At 40.2% G+C, this 18,576-nt stretch overlaps 1 protein-coding gene across 3 annotated transcripts in view; it reads right to left on the bottom strand.

Annotated features, from left to right (window-relative positions):
- The window catches only part of rapgef6 (Rap guanine nucleotide exchange factor (GEF) 6), a 265,100-nt gene that overhangs the window by 171,297 nt on the left and 75,227 nt on the right, over positions 1-18,576 (bottom strand). For all 3 annotated transcript variants that reach the window (XM_062070137.1, XM_062070138.1, XM_062070136.1), the window contains exon 5: positions 1,134-1,203. In XM_062070137.1, coding sequence (XP_061926121.1) covers positions 1,134-1,203 — 70 coding nt within the window. The remainder of the gene's footprint in view (positions 1-1,133; positions 1,204-18,576) is intronic.

The raw sequence follows: 18,576 nt of genomic DNA on the forward strand, positions 1-18,576 counted from the left end.
GAAGCGATTCAGAGAGGCGGGTGGGACCTGATATTCAGCTGGGAATGACTAAAACAGTAAATAAACACAAGACATATATATACTCTATTAGCCACAACACAACCAGGCTTATATTTAATATGCCACAAATTAATCCCGCATAACAAACACCTCCCCCCTCCCGTCCATATAACCCACCAATACAACTCAAACACCCGCACAACACACTCAATCCCACAGCACCGTTCACCTCCGTAAAGTTCATACAGCACATATATTTCCCCAAAGTTACGTACGTGACATGCACATAGCGGCACGCACGTACGGGCAAGCGATCAAATGTTTGGAAGCCAAAGCTGTACTCACGGTAGCGCGTCTGCTATCCAACTCAAAGTCCTCCTGGTTGTGTTGTTGCAGCCAGCCGCTAATACACCGCTTCCCACCTACAGCTTTCTTCTTTGCTGTCTTCATTGTTCATTAAACAAATTGCAAAAGATTCACCAACACAGATGTCCAGAATACTGTGGAATTTTGCGATGAAAACAGACGACTTAATAGCTGGCCACAATGGTGTCCCAAAATGTCCGCTACAATCTGTGACGTCACGCGCAAACGTCATCATACCGAGACGTTTTCAGCAGGATATTTCGCAGGAAATTTTAAATTGCACTTCACTAACCGTGTTGGCATGTGTTGCAATGTTAAGATTTCATCATTGATATATAAACTATCAGACTGCGTGGTCGGTAGTAGTGGGTTTCAGTAGGCCTTTAACATTGCTGTATGTATACTTTTGACCCAGCAGAATTGGTGACATTTCCAGTAGACCCATAATAAATTCATAAAAGAACCAAACTTCATGAATGTTTTTTGTGACCAACAAGTATGTGCTCCAATCACTCTATCACAAAAAATAAGAAATTACTGGAAACTCAAGACAGCCATGACATTATATTCTTTACAAGTGTATGTAAAGTTTTGATCGCGACTGTAGTTATTGAAGTACTTGTGTACATTTTTAGTTAATATTTGTTGTGTAGACTGAACAAAGACAGCACAGTCTACCTAGTCAAATTCCTTGTATGTTAAACCAAAAAACTGATTGTGATTCTAAAGTTTCTGAGAGGAAGAGTCACAAAAGCGGCGTCTCTTACCACGATCATTTCTGACGGCTCCAACGTGATGCATTCACAGCCTCGCCGGCCCCCCAGCTGCTTGCCGAAACTGAGGAAGGAGACAAGACGAAGAAGTGTTACAAAATCAGCAGAGGATGACATTCGGAGAGACCTCATAAACAAGATGGAGACGTGTGATATTTCTGTGGGGAAGTGCGGTCATTGTGAGGTCAGGTGTCTATGATGTTGGACGGAAGTCCTCCGCCAAGCAAGGACACCAAGGACAGAGCACAAACAATTGTCTTGTTAAACGAACAATAAAGTTTCAAAGACAACTAAGGTGACACATGTTGACAGGACGGCCATGTTTTTCGACCGATCTTGCTCAACTTTTACACACGTGTGCTCCTCAGTCCCCTAAAGGTGGGTACCAGGTTTCCTGTTGATCGGGTCAAAGACCGTTAAGTTACAGACGCTGTTTAGTAGAATGTGTTCAGTGCTGTGGTGTCCCGATACCAATATTTTGGTACCCTAAAATTATTTAGATACTTTTCAGTTCTTTTCAATACTTTTCTAAATAAAGGGGACCACAAAAATGGCATTACTGGCTTTATTTTAACAAAAAGTCTTTGGGTACATTAAACATATGTTTCTTATTGCAAGTTTGTCCTTAAATAAAATAGTGAACATACTAGACAACTTGTCTTTTAGTAGTAAGTAAACAAACAAAGGCTCCTAATTTAGTCTGCTGACCTATGCAGTAACATATTGTGTCATTTATCATTCTATTATTTTGTCAAAATTATTAAGGACAAGTGGTAGAAAATGAATTGATAATCTACTTGTTCATTTACTGTTAATATCTGCTTACGTTCTCTTTTAACATGTTCTATCTACATTTCTGTTAAAATGTAATAATCACTTATTCTTCTGTTGTTTGGATGCTTTACATTAGTTTTGGATGATAACACAAATTTAAGTATCAATCGATACCAAGTCGTTACAGGATCATACATTGGTCATATTGTACAGGGACATATTTTCTGAGTTTATAAATATAAAATGAATTTTAAAAAACGAAAGAAGATGTTGTGATGCTTAAAAAATATCGATGTAATCATAGTAGTATCGACTAGATACGCTCCTGTACTTGGTATCATTACAGTGGATGTCAGGTGTAGATCCACCAATGGCGTTTGTTTACATTTTGACGCCGGTGAGCTACGGTGTGTAGTGAAGCATGTTTAGCTATTCCTCGTCCTGCAGGGATGATACTTGTAAGAAACTTACTTTATTTGTCGCCATGGAGGCGAGGATTAGTGATTTAGAAGTACCTAAAACACTGCAGACTGCGGCTAGATTTTTAGCCGCTAGCTAGCTAGCCATGTCCTAAAGCTACCGGTCCGTGGATCGATTGGTACCGGGCCGCACAAGACAAAAATTAAAATTAAAAATAAAATCAACATAAAAACACAAGATACACTTACAATTAGTGCACCAACCCAAAAAAACATCCCTCCCCCATTTACACTCATTCACACAAAAGGGTTGTTTCTTTCTGTTATTAATATTTCTGGTTCCTACATTATATATCAATATATATCAATACAGTCTGCAGGGATACAGTCCGTAAGCACACATTATTGTATTTTTTTATGACCAAAAAAATACAAAATACAAAAAAAATACAAAAATACAAGTTGTGTCCATTTTGCTAACTCAATATGAGTCCCAAGAAGACAACAGACAGGCGTGGAAAGAGGGGCGGAATCACTGTGGAGTATGGTTGTACGGTGTACTGAAAAAATATCTCTAACAGCTTGCTGCACACATTAAAGCTTAGGTCCTTTAATGTGTGCAGCAAGCTGTTGGAGATATTTTGTCAGTCTGTTGTGGCCAGTGCCCTGTACTTTGCAGCGGTTTGTTGGTGCAGCAGCACCAGCAAAAGGGACTTAAACCGGATTGACAAACTGATCCGGAAAGCCGGCCAAACTATTGGCACGCAGTTGGAGGCGTTTGTGTCAGTGAGGGACAGGAGGACACTGGACAAACTGTTTGCCATCATGGACAATCCGACCCACCCACTCCACCAGACAATTGAGGGACAGTAGATCTCATACTCCAACGGGCTCCTTCAGCTTCGTTCCCACAGTGTTCGATTCAAGAACTCCTTCATTCCGCAATCCATCCAGTTGTGTAATCACTCGCCATACATCATTAGATGATATCTGTCTATTACCTGACCGCTACTATGTTAGCTACCTCTCTTTGTTTATAATGTCTATTTTCTGCTGGATCTACTCTCTATTTTATGCTGCCCTTTGTTTATGTTTTTTACTGAAGCTGTTACATACACTGTAATATTGTACATGGTAATTGGGATTTGTTATACATTGTATATATTATATAAAAATATAATATAATAATAATATAATATATCAGTATATATTATATACTGTATATATAATATGTAAATATTACATATATGTTATATTTAATATTGCTAATATGGTACATTTTTAGTCTACTTAATACCTGCATTATCCTTTCCATCCTTACACTTTCCATCATTTGAAACTGAACTACTGTGTGTATTGTGTCCTGAGCATGACGTTAAAGTGCATCCGGCAGTGGAGGATCCTCTATGGGGTCTTGGGGCACTAGGAGGTTAACCCCTTTACTACTGTTACCCCAGGTGGCCCTTGGCAAAGGCCTAGTACCTGACTGCCCCCTAGCCAGGGATACGGTGAAGACCTCAACGGCTGAGCAGGCGAAAGACGGTAGATTTTATGAACTACCACAACGGCTGCGATGGCGGAAGAAGGCTGCGGCAGAAAAGGGTCCCCAGTCGTCTTGGACTCCATGCCACTGGACCCTGACCCGATTCTGTCAAGGATCGTATGGTGACTGTCTGTGCACCAGTGTCCCCACGTTAAACAAAGTCATACACAGGCATCCTCCATAAAGGGATACACCCCTACCAGGAGGATCGTCATACTCGTTCGAGTGACCGCCGATGATGATGACTGTGTGGAACAATATCCCTTGTGGATCAATAAAGTTTGTCTAAGTCTAAGTCTAATACCGGTACTAATAAAGTACCGCGGTACTAAAGAATTAAAAACGATATTTTAGTATTTCTGAAAAATACCGTTAGGTTTTTTCCGGACACGACAGCGCGCATGTTAGGCAACACACACAGAAACAGTGTGGCAATAGAAAAGGAAAAATGGACGCATTTTGGCTTAAAAACTAACAATCAAGTTGAAGCTATAAACACTGCAGAGTCCGCTCTGCAAGAGATGCTTAGCTCTTGCTTTTGTTAGCCGAACGGCTAGTGTCCATCCGCAGTCGGCAGTGTTTTAGCTACATCTAAATCACGAATGCTCGCCTCCATTGCGACAAATAAACTGCATGTCTTACAAGTGTCATCCCTGCATGACGAGGTATAGCAAAACATGCTTCACTACACATTGTAGGAGGATACAATAGCTAACTGCTAACAGAAAGCTTGTGCTCCTGAATGTAAACAAATGCCATGGGTGGTTCTACATACACAGACATCGACTGCAATGATACCAAGTACATGAACCGAACATAGTCGATATTTTTTATTAACACAAAATCTTTTGTCTTTTTTATCTATTGTCTGGAAATACATCCCTAGACACAGAAGAACATTAATTATAGTCAATATATGATCTTGTAACTATTGGTATTGGATTGATACCAAAATGTGTAGTATCACCCGAAACTTATGTAAAGTATCAAACAACAGAAAAATAAGTGATTATTACATTTTAACAGAAGTGTAGATAGAACATGTTAAAACAGAAAGTAAGCAGATATTCACAGTAAATTAACAAGTAGATTAATAATCCATTTCCTACCGCTTGTCCCAAAATAATACAACCAGAAATTACACAATATGTTACTGTATATGTCAGCAGCCAATTAGGAACCTTGCTTACTTACTACTAAAAGAGAAGTTGTCTAGTATGTTCACTATCTTATTAAATGCCAACATTTTCTTTGATTGCAATAAGAAACAAATGTTTAATGTATCATAAGATTTTCTGCTAAAATAAAGCCAATAATTAAATGTTTTTGTGGTCCCCTTTATTTTGAAAAGTATCGAAATACATTTTGGCACCGGTGCTGTGGAGTTTTAAAAAAGGACTGTTTTTTCTGTACATTTGTGTTAAAATATTGGGGTTGTTTGTTGCTGATGACAATGTAAAAATGGAGTTTAAAAAAAAAAAAAGTTTAATAATGTAACAATGTGGTTATTAAAGTTAAACATTTTTGTGATTTCAGATCCTTTGTGAGTGCACTAAAAGGGATTTCTCCGTGTGTGCAGGTGACAATCCAGCTTCTTGTTGTTTAGTCTTGGTAACAAGGAGCCAGTTGTTATGTATGTGTACTGAAAATACTGGAAAAAAGCAGGTATTTGTTGCTATTGACCTGGGGCCGTACTTATCAAGCTTCTTAGAATTACTCCTAAGAAGTTTGCTAAGAGTTGACTTAAGAGTAAATAAATTCTTCGCTGAAAGCTGCACTTAAAAGTTAGTTATCAAGCGTCTTACTCACACTTTCAGCGAAGTGTAGGACTGAATCTTAAGTGTCACACTCAGAGCTGAATTACGACATTACTATGTGCCGTAAACGGAATTTTAGGTGACGTCATTTCTGTGTCCATAGAAATGACCAATCACGGAAGGGAATCCGTTGTCTAAGAATAAAGAAATATCTTGGAAATATTTAAGTGGACAATGGGAGTGTATATTTTGACAATAAACTACAAAATAATACAAAACAAACTAGTCCCCGCCGGCACTCACGCTACCGCTCCCTCTCTTCTATCGCCCACACACTCACTGACGTCACTCACCTCACGGCCACACACATACGCTACTGTCATAACATTTTCTTTCCAATTCATTAATTAGGCAACTAATTTGAAACTGGTGTGGGTGGCTCTATATATACTAGCCCACTGCAGACACATGCAGAAATCAACAAGGAATCGAAAAGTATTAAATCTGTGACAAAAATAATATCCGCTCTGTCTAAACGATACCGTTTGATCAGCTGCTCGTCATCAAAAAAAAAAAAACATTGTTCCGTTCCCTGAACGTTCGCGCACGTCTCTCTCGCCTCAGTGCCATCCCCTGCTGGCAACTCCTAACCACTTAAGACACCTCTGAAGGTCTCTTAAATATCGTGGAGAGTAGGAGTGATTCTTAGACTTAAGAACGTTGATAAAAAGCTTTTATTCTTAAGTTTGAGAGTAGGACTAAATTTCGCAAATTCTCAGGACTTAAGTGTAAAATGGCACTCTAAGAAGCTTGATAAGTACGGCCCCTGGTATCCAAGTATGGATAACCTCAGCACAGGTAACACAGGTGTACAGGTGCATGTTTTGCCACATGTTCACACTTTTGAGTGCAGCGCTTCAGGAGGGGAAGACTTGACCCACTATCAATCAATCAATCAATGTTTATTTATATAGCCCTAAATCACAAGTGTCTCAAAAGGCTGCACAAGCCACAACGAAATCCTCGGTTCAGAGCCCACATAAGGGCAAGGAAAAACTCACAACCCAGTGGGATGTCAATGTGAATGACTATGAGAAACCTTGGAGAGGACCCCCCTACCCCTCTAGGGCAGACCGGATGCAATGGACGTCGAGTGGGTCTGGCATAATATTGTGAAAGTCCAGTCCATAGTGGATCTAACATAATAGTGAGAGTCCAGTCCATAGTGGGGCCAGCAGGGGACCATCCCGAGCGGAGACGGGTGAGCAGCGCAGAGATGTCCCCAACCGACACTAGGACCAGTTTATTACACGTTACACAAGCACTACATGTTTAATCACACACAAAAACGCACACACAATGCTCGCCTTTGTCTGATAAGAGGGGGGCGTGGCGAGGGTGTGGGCGGTAGTGCGTAAGGCGGCAGCAGCTGACGGCAGAGGGCGAGACCATGCGGGTCCTTTACCACATGACCTTCCCTCTGCTTAATGTCCCGGATCACGCAGCGTACACGTCAGGGGACACACAGTACATGTGTACATACACGCTAACTCTACATGAGAGCCTATTGCAGAAATATTCTTAATGGGACCAAAGAAGTAGACGAGAACCAGAAGTTTGTCCTGTATTAGCATGGCAAATATCCAAATACTACTGCCATTCCTTTCTGCTACTTTTTTTTTTAAGTTATCCTAAAATACATTCTCTAACTAGTGACATCATCCAGCCCCTGACCTACCTTGTCAAATTCTTCCCAGACTTTGTTTGTGCTGCAAATTGTTTTAACTATTATACAAACCCCGTTTCCATATGAGTTGGGAAATTGTGTTAGATGTAAATATAAACGGAATACAATGATTTGCAAATCCTTTTCAACCCATATTCAATTGAATGCACTACAAAGACAAGATATTTGATGTTCAAATTGATAAACTTTTTTTTTTTTGCAAATAATCATTAACTTTAGAATTTGATGCCAGCAACACGTGACAAAGAAGTTGGGAAAGGTGGCAATAAATACTGATAAAGTTGAGGAATGCTCATCAAACACTTATTTGGAACATCCCACAGGTGTGCAGGCTAATTGGGAACAGGTGGGTGCCATGATTGGGTATAAAAGCAGCTTCCATGAAATGCTCAGTCATTCACAAACAAGGACGGGGCGAGGGTCACCACTTTGTCAACAAATGCGTGAGCAAAGTGTTGAACAGTTTAAGAACAACTTAGGGATTTCACCATCTACAGTCCGTAATATCAGCAAAAGGTTCAGAGAATCTGGAAAAATCACTGCATGTAAGCAGCTAAGCCCGTGACCTTCGATCCCTCAGGCGGTACTGCATCAAAAAGCGACATCAGTGTGTAAAGGATATCACCACATGGGCTCAGGCACACTTCAGAAAACCACTGTCAGTAACTACAGTTGGTCGCTACATCTGTAAGTGCAAGTTAAGATTTTACTATGCAAAGCGAAAGCCATTTATCAACAACACCCAGAAACGCAGCCGGCTTCACTGGGCCCAAAGTCATCTAAAATGGACTGAAGTGGAAAAGTGTTCTGTGGTCTGACGAGTCCACATTTCAAATTGTTTTTGGAAACTGTGGACGTCGTGTCCTCCGGAACAAAGAGGAAAAGAACCATCCGGACTGTTATTGGCGCAAAGTTGAAAAGCCAGCATCTGTGATGGTATGGGGGTGTATTAGTGCCCAAGACATGGGTGACTTACACATCTGTGAAGGCGCCATTAATGCTGAAAGGCACATACAGGTTTTGGAGCAACATATGTTGCCATCCAAGCAACGTTATCATGGACGCCCCTGCTTATTTCAGCAAGACAACGCCAAGCCACGTGTTACAACAGCGTGGCTTCGTAGTAAAAGAGTGCGGGTACTAGACTGGCCTGCCTGTAGTCCAGACCTGTCTCCCATTGAAAATGTGTGGCACATTATGAAGCCTAAAATACGAGAACGGAGACCCCCGGACTGTTGAACAACTTAAGCTGTAAATCAAGCAAGAATGGGAAAGAATTCCACTTGAAAAGCTTCAAAAATGTGTCTCTTTAGTTCCCAAATGTTTACTGAGTGTTGTTAAAAGGAAAGGCCATGTAACACAGTGGTAAAAATGCCCCTGTGCCAACTTTTTTGCAATGTGTTGCAATTAAATGCTTAGTTAACGATTAATTGCAAAAAAAAAAAAGACGTTTCTTAGTTCGAACATTAAATATCTTGTCTTTGCAGTCTATTCAATTGAATATAAGTTGAAAAGGATTGGCAAATCATTGTATTCTGTTTTTATTTACCATTTACACAACGTGCCAACTTCGCTGGTGTTGGGTTTTGTCAGTTAAAAACATAAAAACTATAATAGTTAAACAAAATATTTTGCAGCACAAACAAATGGGACAAGTTTGGGGAGATTTTGACAAAGAGGGGTAAGGCTGCTAATGAAAATAACACGTTAATAACAAAAAACTAGAAAACGATAATGACACAAAAACTTTGATGGACAAAAATTATTACAGCACAAACGTAGCACAAAGGAATGGCAGTGTTATCTTAATATTTGCAATGCTAAGGGGGACAACGTAACACAGGTCAATGAATCCCACCTGACATCTTCCAGTGCGGGGGTCTGCAATCTGCGGCTCTAGCTTTAGCGCTGCCCTAGTGGCTCCCTGGAACTTTTCAAAAATGTATGAAAATATATAAAAGATGGGGGGAAAAAACATATTTTTGTTTTAATAGGGTTTCTGTAGGAGGACAAACATGACACAAACCTCACTAATTGTTAGAAATCCCACTATTTATATCATACATGCTTTTCTGATGAGAGTATTTGGTGAGTGTCGTTTTGTCCTACTAATTTTGGCAGTCCTTGAACTTCCTCCAACGATGCCAGAGACAGATTTGTTTTATGCCACTCCTTCTTTGTCTCATTTTGTCCACCAAACTTTTTATGCTGTGCGTGAATGCACAAAGGCGAGCTTTGTTGATGTTATTGACTTTTGTGGAGTGCTTTTTCAGCATATTTGCTCAGTGCATGACTGCAAGCTAATCGATGCTAACATGCTATTTAGGCTAGCTTTATGTACATATTGCATCATTACGCCTCATTTGTAGGTATATTTGAGCTCAATTAATTTCCTAATGTCCTCTGTGTATTTAATTTATATCTGCACGTCTCAAGACACATTATCGGTGTGCAATATTGCCTGCATTGATTGATTGATTGATTGATTGATTGAAACTTTTATTAGTAGATTGCACAGTACAGTACATATTCCGTACAATTGACCACTAAATGGTAACACCCGAATAAGTTTTTCAACTTGTTTAAGTCGGGGTCCACGTGTGCCATGTTGTTCCAGACCACAGCAAACGTTACCCAGCTTGCATAGATTGTTATAAATCCATTCGAATCCATTTCCTTTAACTTGGACACACACATCTATACCTTTTGGCCATTCTAAGCCAGTCATTTCCAGGAGTTATCTCAACCTCTGAGAAGCCTCTGATTTACTAATGTTTTCCAATGTTGTAAAAATAGGTAGAATAAATATTACAGTTCAACATTTCTGTCAACTAAGATTTGTGTCAGCCCGCGACACATATTCATTTTGATAGTAGGCTAATATAGACACTTACATCATGTATTGCCTTCATTATAACACTTATATAAGACTTTTAAAGTCATTTTGATAGTAGGCTAATATAACTAATGCGGCTCCAGACAGGTTTATTTTGTATTTTGGGTCCAATATGGCTCTTTCAACATTTTTGGGTTGCCGACCCCTGTTCCAGAGGATGAGAGCACCCTCTACTGGTGGGGACTGTGACGGAGGCTCTATAGACATACAGTAGGAACATGATGAGAATAAGCTATTAATAAATTTTAAAAAAGTGTGAAAAATAGTACAGATCACACGTACATGCACCTCGCTAGAGTGACGACTCAGCATTGTTAGAGCAACTTGTGGGGGGTGTCGGCAGGAAAGCAAAGCGTCTGGTTTGAATTATGGACGTGTGCTGAGCAGGGGGGGGAAGCCAGCTTTTACTCTCACAGCGTCTGTCTGATTGCCGGCGAACACTTTTACTCGAGCCGCCGTCGCTTGGAATAGTTTGAACTTGTCCTCCGAGCAGACGACAACTTCAAAAACTCACGGCAAAAGTCAACGATTGAAAACTAACCCGCATGCAGACCTCCGCCAAGGCTCAACAATTCTGGTTTGGGCTGGCACAAAACTGTACAATTCATGGATACTTGGAGGGGAAATAAATATGAATACTTAAAAGGGAACAGCAATTCTTAAATAGGCACTAGCCAGGCCTGAACTATATTACTGACGATTCCGGACAATAAGTCTCTACTTTTTCCCTACGCTTTGAACCCAGCGGCTTATAAAACTCTGTAGCCAATTTAGGGATTTTTCTTCACTGAATGGCCATAATGCAAATACCGTATTTTCTGGACCATAGGGCGCACCGGATTATAAGGCGCACTGCCGATGAGCGGGTCTAGTCAGGGCTTTTTTCATACAAAAGGTGCACCGGACTATAGGGCGCATTAAAGGGGTCATATTAAGATTTTTTTCTATATTCAAAACTAGAGATGTCTAGGGCCGATAAATGGTTTAAAATGTAATATCGGAAATTATCGATATCGGTTTGAAAAAGTAAAATTTATGACTTTTTAAAACGCCGCTGTACGGAGTGGTACACGGACGTAGGGAGAAGTACAGAGCAGTTGCGTCTCCGTGTCATACTTGCCAACACTCTCGATTTTCCCGGGAGACTCCCGAATTTCAGTGCCCCTCCCGGAAATCTCCCGGGGCAACCATTCTCCCGATTTCCACCCAGACAAAAATATTGAGGCCTGCCTTAAAGGCACTGCCTGTGCGTGCTGGCCCAATCGCATAATATCTACGGCTTTTTCACACACACAAGTGAATGCAATTCATACTTGGTCAACAGCCATACAGGTCACATTGAGGGTGTCCGTATAAACAACTTTAACACTGTTACAAATATGCGCCACATTGTAAACCCACACCAAACAAGAATGACAAACACATTTCGGGAGAACATCCGCACCGTAACACAACATAAACACAACAGAACAAATACCCAGAACCCCTTGCGGCACTAACTCTTCCGGGACGCTACAATATACACCCAACCCCGCCCACCTCAACCTCCTCATGCTCTCTCAGGGAGAGCATGTCCCAAATTCCAAGCTGCTGTTTTGAGGCATGTTAAAAAAAAATTACGCACTTTGTGACTTCAATAATAAATATGGCAGTACCATGTTGGCATTTTTTTCCATAACTTGAGTTGATTTATTTTTGGAAAACCTTGTTACATTGTTTAATGCATCCAGCGGGGCATCACAACAAAATTAGGCATAATAATGCATTAATTCCACGACTGTATATATCGGTATCGGTTGATATCGGAATCGGTCATTAAGAGTTGGACAATATCGGAATATCGGATATCTGCAAAAAAGCCTTTATCGGACATCTCTATTTGTAAGTTTTACAATATATACCTAAAACACTGTTGGAATGTTTGAATGCATATTTGTACGCGCCATCGTAATGTAATGAAGCTAGCGCCGTTAGCATTAGCTAACAAGTGTCTGTGTTAGTATTATTAACTTACAGTGGCATTATTTGTGTATTGTTTCAATTTCACAAATTCGTCAGTAAATTCACCAAAACATCACCGTGAATATTGAATCTGTTTAACGGATTGGAGCTTCCGCAGCTAGTGGGTCCATGACGATGACTTCTGTTTTGTTTGATCAGCCGTTTTACTCCCAAACACTGTTGGGAAACAATTGAGGTATGTAAATAAACATTTATAAAATATTTCTATGTAAAAAAAAAACAAATTTCACACCGTATACATCTGCGGCTTATAGTCCGGTGCGGCTACAATATGGAAAATATTTTTTCTTCCAAAAATTTAGCGGGTGCGGCTTATAGTCCGGAAAATACGTTATTTTTTAATTTGTGGAAGAAGCGATCTCACTCATTCATCAACATGTCTTCATTACGTGTACAAATGTACGAGATATTTATGAGATATTTTACTGGTCTGACCCAATTTTGGCGGTAGTGATTCGCGTGAAATCTAAGCGTACCATATTTGGATACCTTTGATGCAAATGACGTCATACCTACTTGCTGACTCAGCACCGGCTCAAGAACTTGGCGGGAAAACAGGCGCATTCGTAGTAGACTGCTTCTAAGTAATGATAGGTCACTTTTCATATCCAATGCTAGTGGATATGCCATATACTGTAAATGCAACTGATTAGCATTAGCGATTGTACATGACGATTTCAAAACCTCCAAATGTCTTAATGAAAACTACTGTCAAACTTGTCTTGTTTGTGTTCTCTTGTTTTCTAGTTTACATTTGCTATGACTTGTCTTTGCAGCACATTGACTTTGTTTGTTAGTGCACCTTTCATGTTTAGTAATCAAGTCTATTTAGGTTCAGCTGTTGCTTCTGGAACGTTGCTTTTCGTATGCTTAACTGTTGCTGACTCAGTCGTTTCCCACACATTCATTTATTTGTGGCGGCCCGCCACGAAAGAATTACGTCCGCCACAAATTTAAAAAATTTATTTTTATTTTTTTTATTTTATTTTTTTGTCCTGTCCAGCTTCTCAGGCAAATCATATAGTTGATGTAGATGCCCATATCGGCTGTTCAGATTTACTTTACAAAAGAGAAGTGTAGGATACTTCTCTTGTTGCCTTATTTGTATTTGACCACTACTGTTTTCTGTTTATTTGTTACTGAGTGTGGCAGGACACCTCTGCCTCTGTTTCACTTTATGTTGCTGGTAAATAATATGGTTGTAGTAGTAGGCTAAAGTTAAATTATTTAGTATGCACTAATTAAAGGGGCAGAGCTTTAAGAGACATTTTAGCTTTTTTTTTTTATAAGATTTATTTTTTGTAAGAACCACAAATAATAAATATATTTCAGTGAATAACGTATTGTTCAAATCTGTATATAAATATGTACATAAAGTGTTGTAATTATATTGTAAAATGGATGGATGGATGGATGGATGGATGGATGGATGGATGGACGTTTAAAACAAAACTGTTATTATTAATTAGTAAGTATACATTTTTTGAGCCTTTTTAGAGAAAATCATATCATTGTAGTAAATTATGCAAATTACTTGATGTCATGGTGACCACGCCCATAGCCACGCCCCCACCGCCACAGGTATCTTGGCAGTTTATGGGAAACACTGTGACTGCTAGCATTCCGTTAAGTTTACTCTGTAACCTGTTCGTTTTTTTGTAATGCATAGATTTCCCTATGCTTCCGGTGCACGCCCAGCTGCACTCGTCTTTTGCTTTTTCATTGATTAAATACCTCCTATACCTGCACGCTGTCTCACGCATCTTGGGATAACGACATCTACCGATATCACGCGGCCCAAGCGTCACAAGTTGCAATCAAACAGCCGGTGTGTAATAAGTACAACACTTACAGTGTAATCACTTTGTAGGACTCGACAGAAGACTAGGTTAGCACACTGTACTTAATGGCAAAGGTGGCTACGGCAACACAACTAGGACAAACTGAAATGAATGCATACTTGCAAATGATACTCAGAAGTGTAAGAAAACAATATATAACAACTTCACAGCACAGTTATCATCAGCTCACTGTTACATGTTACATTAAAATAATGTAACAGATACATAAAGTCCTTCCTTGGGTCTCATGAAGAACGGCAGAAAGATCTTTAGAAGTTTCCCAAAGACAATTATGATTCTGACATACAGAATAAAAACAGAGGGGTTTCTAAATAAACAAAAACACTTATTGTGCAGAACTAACGACAAAAAGTTTTGCAATTGTATACAAACTCTCTGTGTTGGGTTGCATTCAAGGACAGTAGTAAAAAACACCATCCCCCTCTATTCATTTTTGCAACAATTACATCAACTGCAGTAAAACACTGTAATAAACGAGTTACAAGTGAATTAGGAGACGGATGCGTGTCAGCTTTGGTATTTGAAAAATGCCCCCACACGATGAGGTCGGAGGTCAGGGGTCATCTGTCAATGAGGAAGACGCTCTTCAACAAATGGAACTACTTAAAGGGGAACTGCACTCTTTTCTAACTGTGTCTATCATTCACAATCTTAATGTAAGACAAAAACACATGTTTTTTCTTTAATATGCATTTTAAATCGTAAATAAAAGCTAGCAAAAGTCAGCTAACAACGGCGTTAATAGGATTCGCTCTATTCTGCCAATAAATCGCTTTAAAAAACATCCAAACACCTCCATCAATGTTCTATATACAGTCGTGGTCAAAAGTTTACATACACTTGTAAAGAACATAATGTCATGGCTGTCTTGAGTTTCCAATACTTTCTACAACTTTTATTTTTTTGCGATTGGAGCACATACTTGTTGGTCACAAAAAACATTCATGAAGTTTGGTTCTTTTATGAATTTATTATGGGTCTACTAAAAATGTGAGCAAATGTGCTGGGTCAAAAGTATACATACAGTAATGTTAATATTTGGGTACATGTCCCTTGGCAAGTTTCACTGCAATAAGGCGCTTTTGGTAGCCATCCACAAGCTTCTGCTTGAATTTTTGACCACTACTCTTGACAAAATTGGTGCAGTTCAGCTAAATTTGTTGGTTTTCTGACATTGACTTGTTTCTTCAGCATTGTCCACACGTTTAAGTCAGGACTTCGGGAAGGCCATTCTAAAACCTTCACTCTAGCCTGATTTAGCCACTTTTGACGTGTGTTTGGGGTCATTGTCCTGTTGGAACACCCAACTGCGCCCAAGACCCAACATCCGGGCTGATGATTTTAGGTTGTCCTGAAGAATTTGGAAGTAATCCTTTTTATTGTCCCATTTACTCTCTGTAAAGCACCAGTTCCATTGGCAGCAAAACAGGCCCAGAGCATAATACTACTACCACCATACTTGACGGTAGGTTTGGTGTTCCTGGGATTAAAGGCCTCACCTTTTCTCCTTCAAACATATTGCTGGGTATTGTGGTCAAACAGTTGTAGAAATGATTGGAAACTCAAGACAGCCATGACATTATGTTCTTTACAAGTGTATGTAACCTTTTGATCGCGACTGTACATGCTATAAGTATAACATTCCCAAAAAGCGCAGTTCCCCTTTAAGACGCACCTTAGATCCAAAAGGCCGTAAGATAAGATAAACACACCTGCATGACTATCCAATCTGAACCAAGCTAGGTGATCGCCCTAGAGCCGCGTGAGGCCTTCCCAGCCACGTCCCAGAAACGTCTCCGTCTTAGACTGGGATCTGATGGCGGCTGGTGACAGACGGCGACATACCAGCCAGGCGAGACGCCCGGCACCGTGTCAGCGCCGCTCGAGCCTGCGACTCGGTCAGCGTGTGCCTGACAGATCTCAGCAGAAAGTGGAGGAAAAAGCCAACTTACCGCATGTATAAAAAAAAGCAGGACTCTTAAGTCTACTGCCGAGTTTGAGATGTGTTCTTTTTCTCAGCCCACAGGAAATGAAAGTACAAAGTCATCATATAAAGTGTGTCTAGTGTCACCAACCTACAAGACAACTATTCTTTTTTTCTATTGTGAGCTGACAAGATGACAGCAAAAGTCTTTCATGCAACATTCAGAGAGTCACAGAGGTTTCTAGGCTGTCGCTTGGCAACTTAATGTGCTCTATGGCAATCATTCTCAAACTGTGGTACCACAAGTGCAGGGGTTTGGCAACCCAAAACGTTGAAAGAGCCATATTGGAGAAAAAATACAAAAAACTAATCTGTCTGGAGCCGCAAAAGATTAAAAGTTGTATCTAAGTCTTATAATGAAGGCAACATATGATGTAAGTATCTACAAACCCCGTTTCCATATGAGTTGGGAAATTGTGTTGGATGTAAATATAAACGGAATACAATGATTTGCAAATCCTTTTCAACCAATATTCAATTGAATGCACTACAAAGACAACATATTTGATGTTCAAACTGATACACTTTTTTTTGTGTGCAAATAATCATTAACTTTAGAATTTGATGCCAGCAACACGTGTCAAAAAGTTGGGAAAGGTGGCAATAAATACTGATAAAGTTGAGGAATGCTCATCAAACACTTATTTGGAACATCCCACAGGTGAACAGGCAAATTGGGAACAGGTGGGTGCCATGATTGGGTATAAAAGTAGATTCCATGAAATGCTCAGTCATTCACAAACTTTGTCAACAAATGTGTGCGCAAATTGTTGAACAGTTTAAGAAAAACCTTTCTTGACCAGCTATTGCAAGGAATTTAGGGATTTCACCATCTACGCTCCGTAATATCATCAAAGGGTTCAGAGAATCTGGAGAAATCACTGCACGTAAGCAGCTAAGCCCGTGACCTTCGATCCCTCAGGCTGTACTGCATCAACAAGCGACATCAGTGTGTAAAGGATATCACCACATGGGCTCAGGAACACTTCAGAAACCCACTGTCAGTAACTACAGTTGGTCGCTACATCTGTAAGTGCAAGTTAAAACTCTCCTATGCAAGGCGAAAACCGTCTATCAACAAAACCCAGAAACGCCGTCGGCTTCGCTGGGCCTGAGCTCATCTAAGATGGACTGATACAAAGTGGAAAAGTGTGCTGTAGTCTGACGAGTCCACATTTCGAATTGTTTTTGGAAACTGTGGACGTCGTGTCCTCCGGACCAAAGAGGAAAAGAACCATCCGGACTGCTTTAGGCGCAAAGTTGAAAAGCCAGCATCTGTGATGGTATGGGGGTGTATTAGTGCCCAAGACGTGGGTAACTTACACATCTGTGAAGGCACCATTAATGCTGAAAGGTACATACAGGTTTTGGAGCAACATATGTTGCCATCCAAGCAATGTTATCATGGACGCCCCTGCTTATTTCAGCAACACAATGCCAGGCCACGTATTACATCAACGTGGCTTCATAGTAAAGGAGTGCGGGTACTAGACTGTCCTGCCTGTAGTCCAGATCTGTCTCCCATTGAAAATGTGTGGTGCATTATGAAGCCTAAAATACCACAACGGAGACCCCCGGACTGTTGAACAACTTAAGCTGTACATCAAGCAAGAATGGGAAATAATTCCACCTGAAAAGCTTCAAAAATTGGTCTCCTCAGTTCCCAAACGTTTACTGAGTGTTGATAAAAGGAAAGGCCATGTAACACAGTGGTGAACATGCCCTTTCCCAACTACTTTGGCACGTGAGTTAATTATTTGCAAAAACAAAATAAAGTTTATGAGTTTGAACATCAAATATGTCGTCTTTGTAGTGCATTCAATTGAATATGGGTTGAAAAGGATTTGCAAATCATTGTATTCTGTTTATATTTACATCGAACACAATTTCCCAACTCATATGGAAACGGGGTTTGTATATTAGCCTACTATCAAAATGACTTTATGTCGCAGGCTTAAGCAAATCTTCGTTGACAGAAATGTTGCTAATGTTTGCTGTGGTCTGGAACAACATGGCACACACACAACTATCAGAAATGCAGTCAATATTACATACAGATAAATTAAATTACATACAAAGAGGATACAAGTAAAGGATATTAAATGAGCTCAAATATACCTACAAATGAGGCATAATGATGCAATATGTACATACAGCTAGCCTATTTAGCATGTTAGCACTGATTAGCTTGCAGTCATGCACTGACAAAATATGCTACTCAGTGGCCCAGTGGTTGGAGTGTCCGCCCTGAGATCGGTAGGTCGTGTCATACCAAAGACTATAAAAATGGGAGCCATTACCTCCCTGTTTGGCACTCAGCATCAAGGGTTGGAATTGGGGGTTAAATCACCAAAAATGATTCCCAGGCGCGGCCACCGCTGCTGCTCACTGCTCCCCTCACCTCCCAGAGGGTGATCAAGAGGATGGGTCAAA

The sequence above is a fragment of the Entelurus aequoreus genome, linkage group LG14 (genome assembly GCF_033978785.1).
Source record: "Entelurus aequoreus isolate RoL-2023_Sb linkage group LG14, RoL_Eaeq_v1.1, whole genome shotgun sequence".
Classification (NCBI taxonomy): Eukaryota; Metazoa; Chordata; class Actinopteri; order Syngnathiformes; family Syngnathidae; genus Entelurus; species Entelurus aequoreus.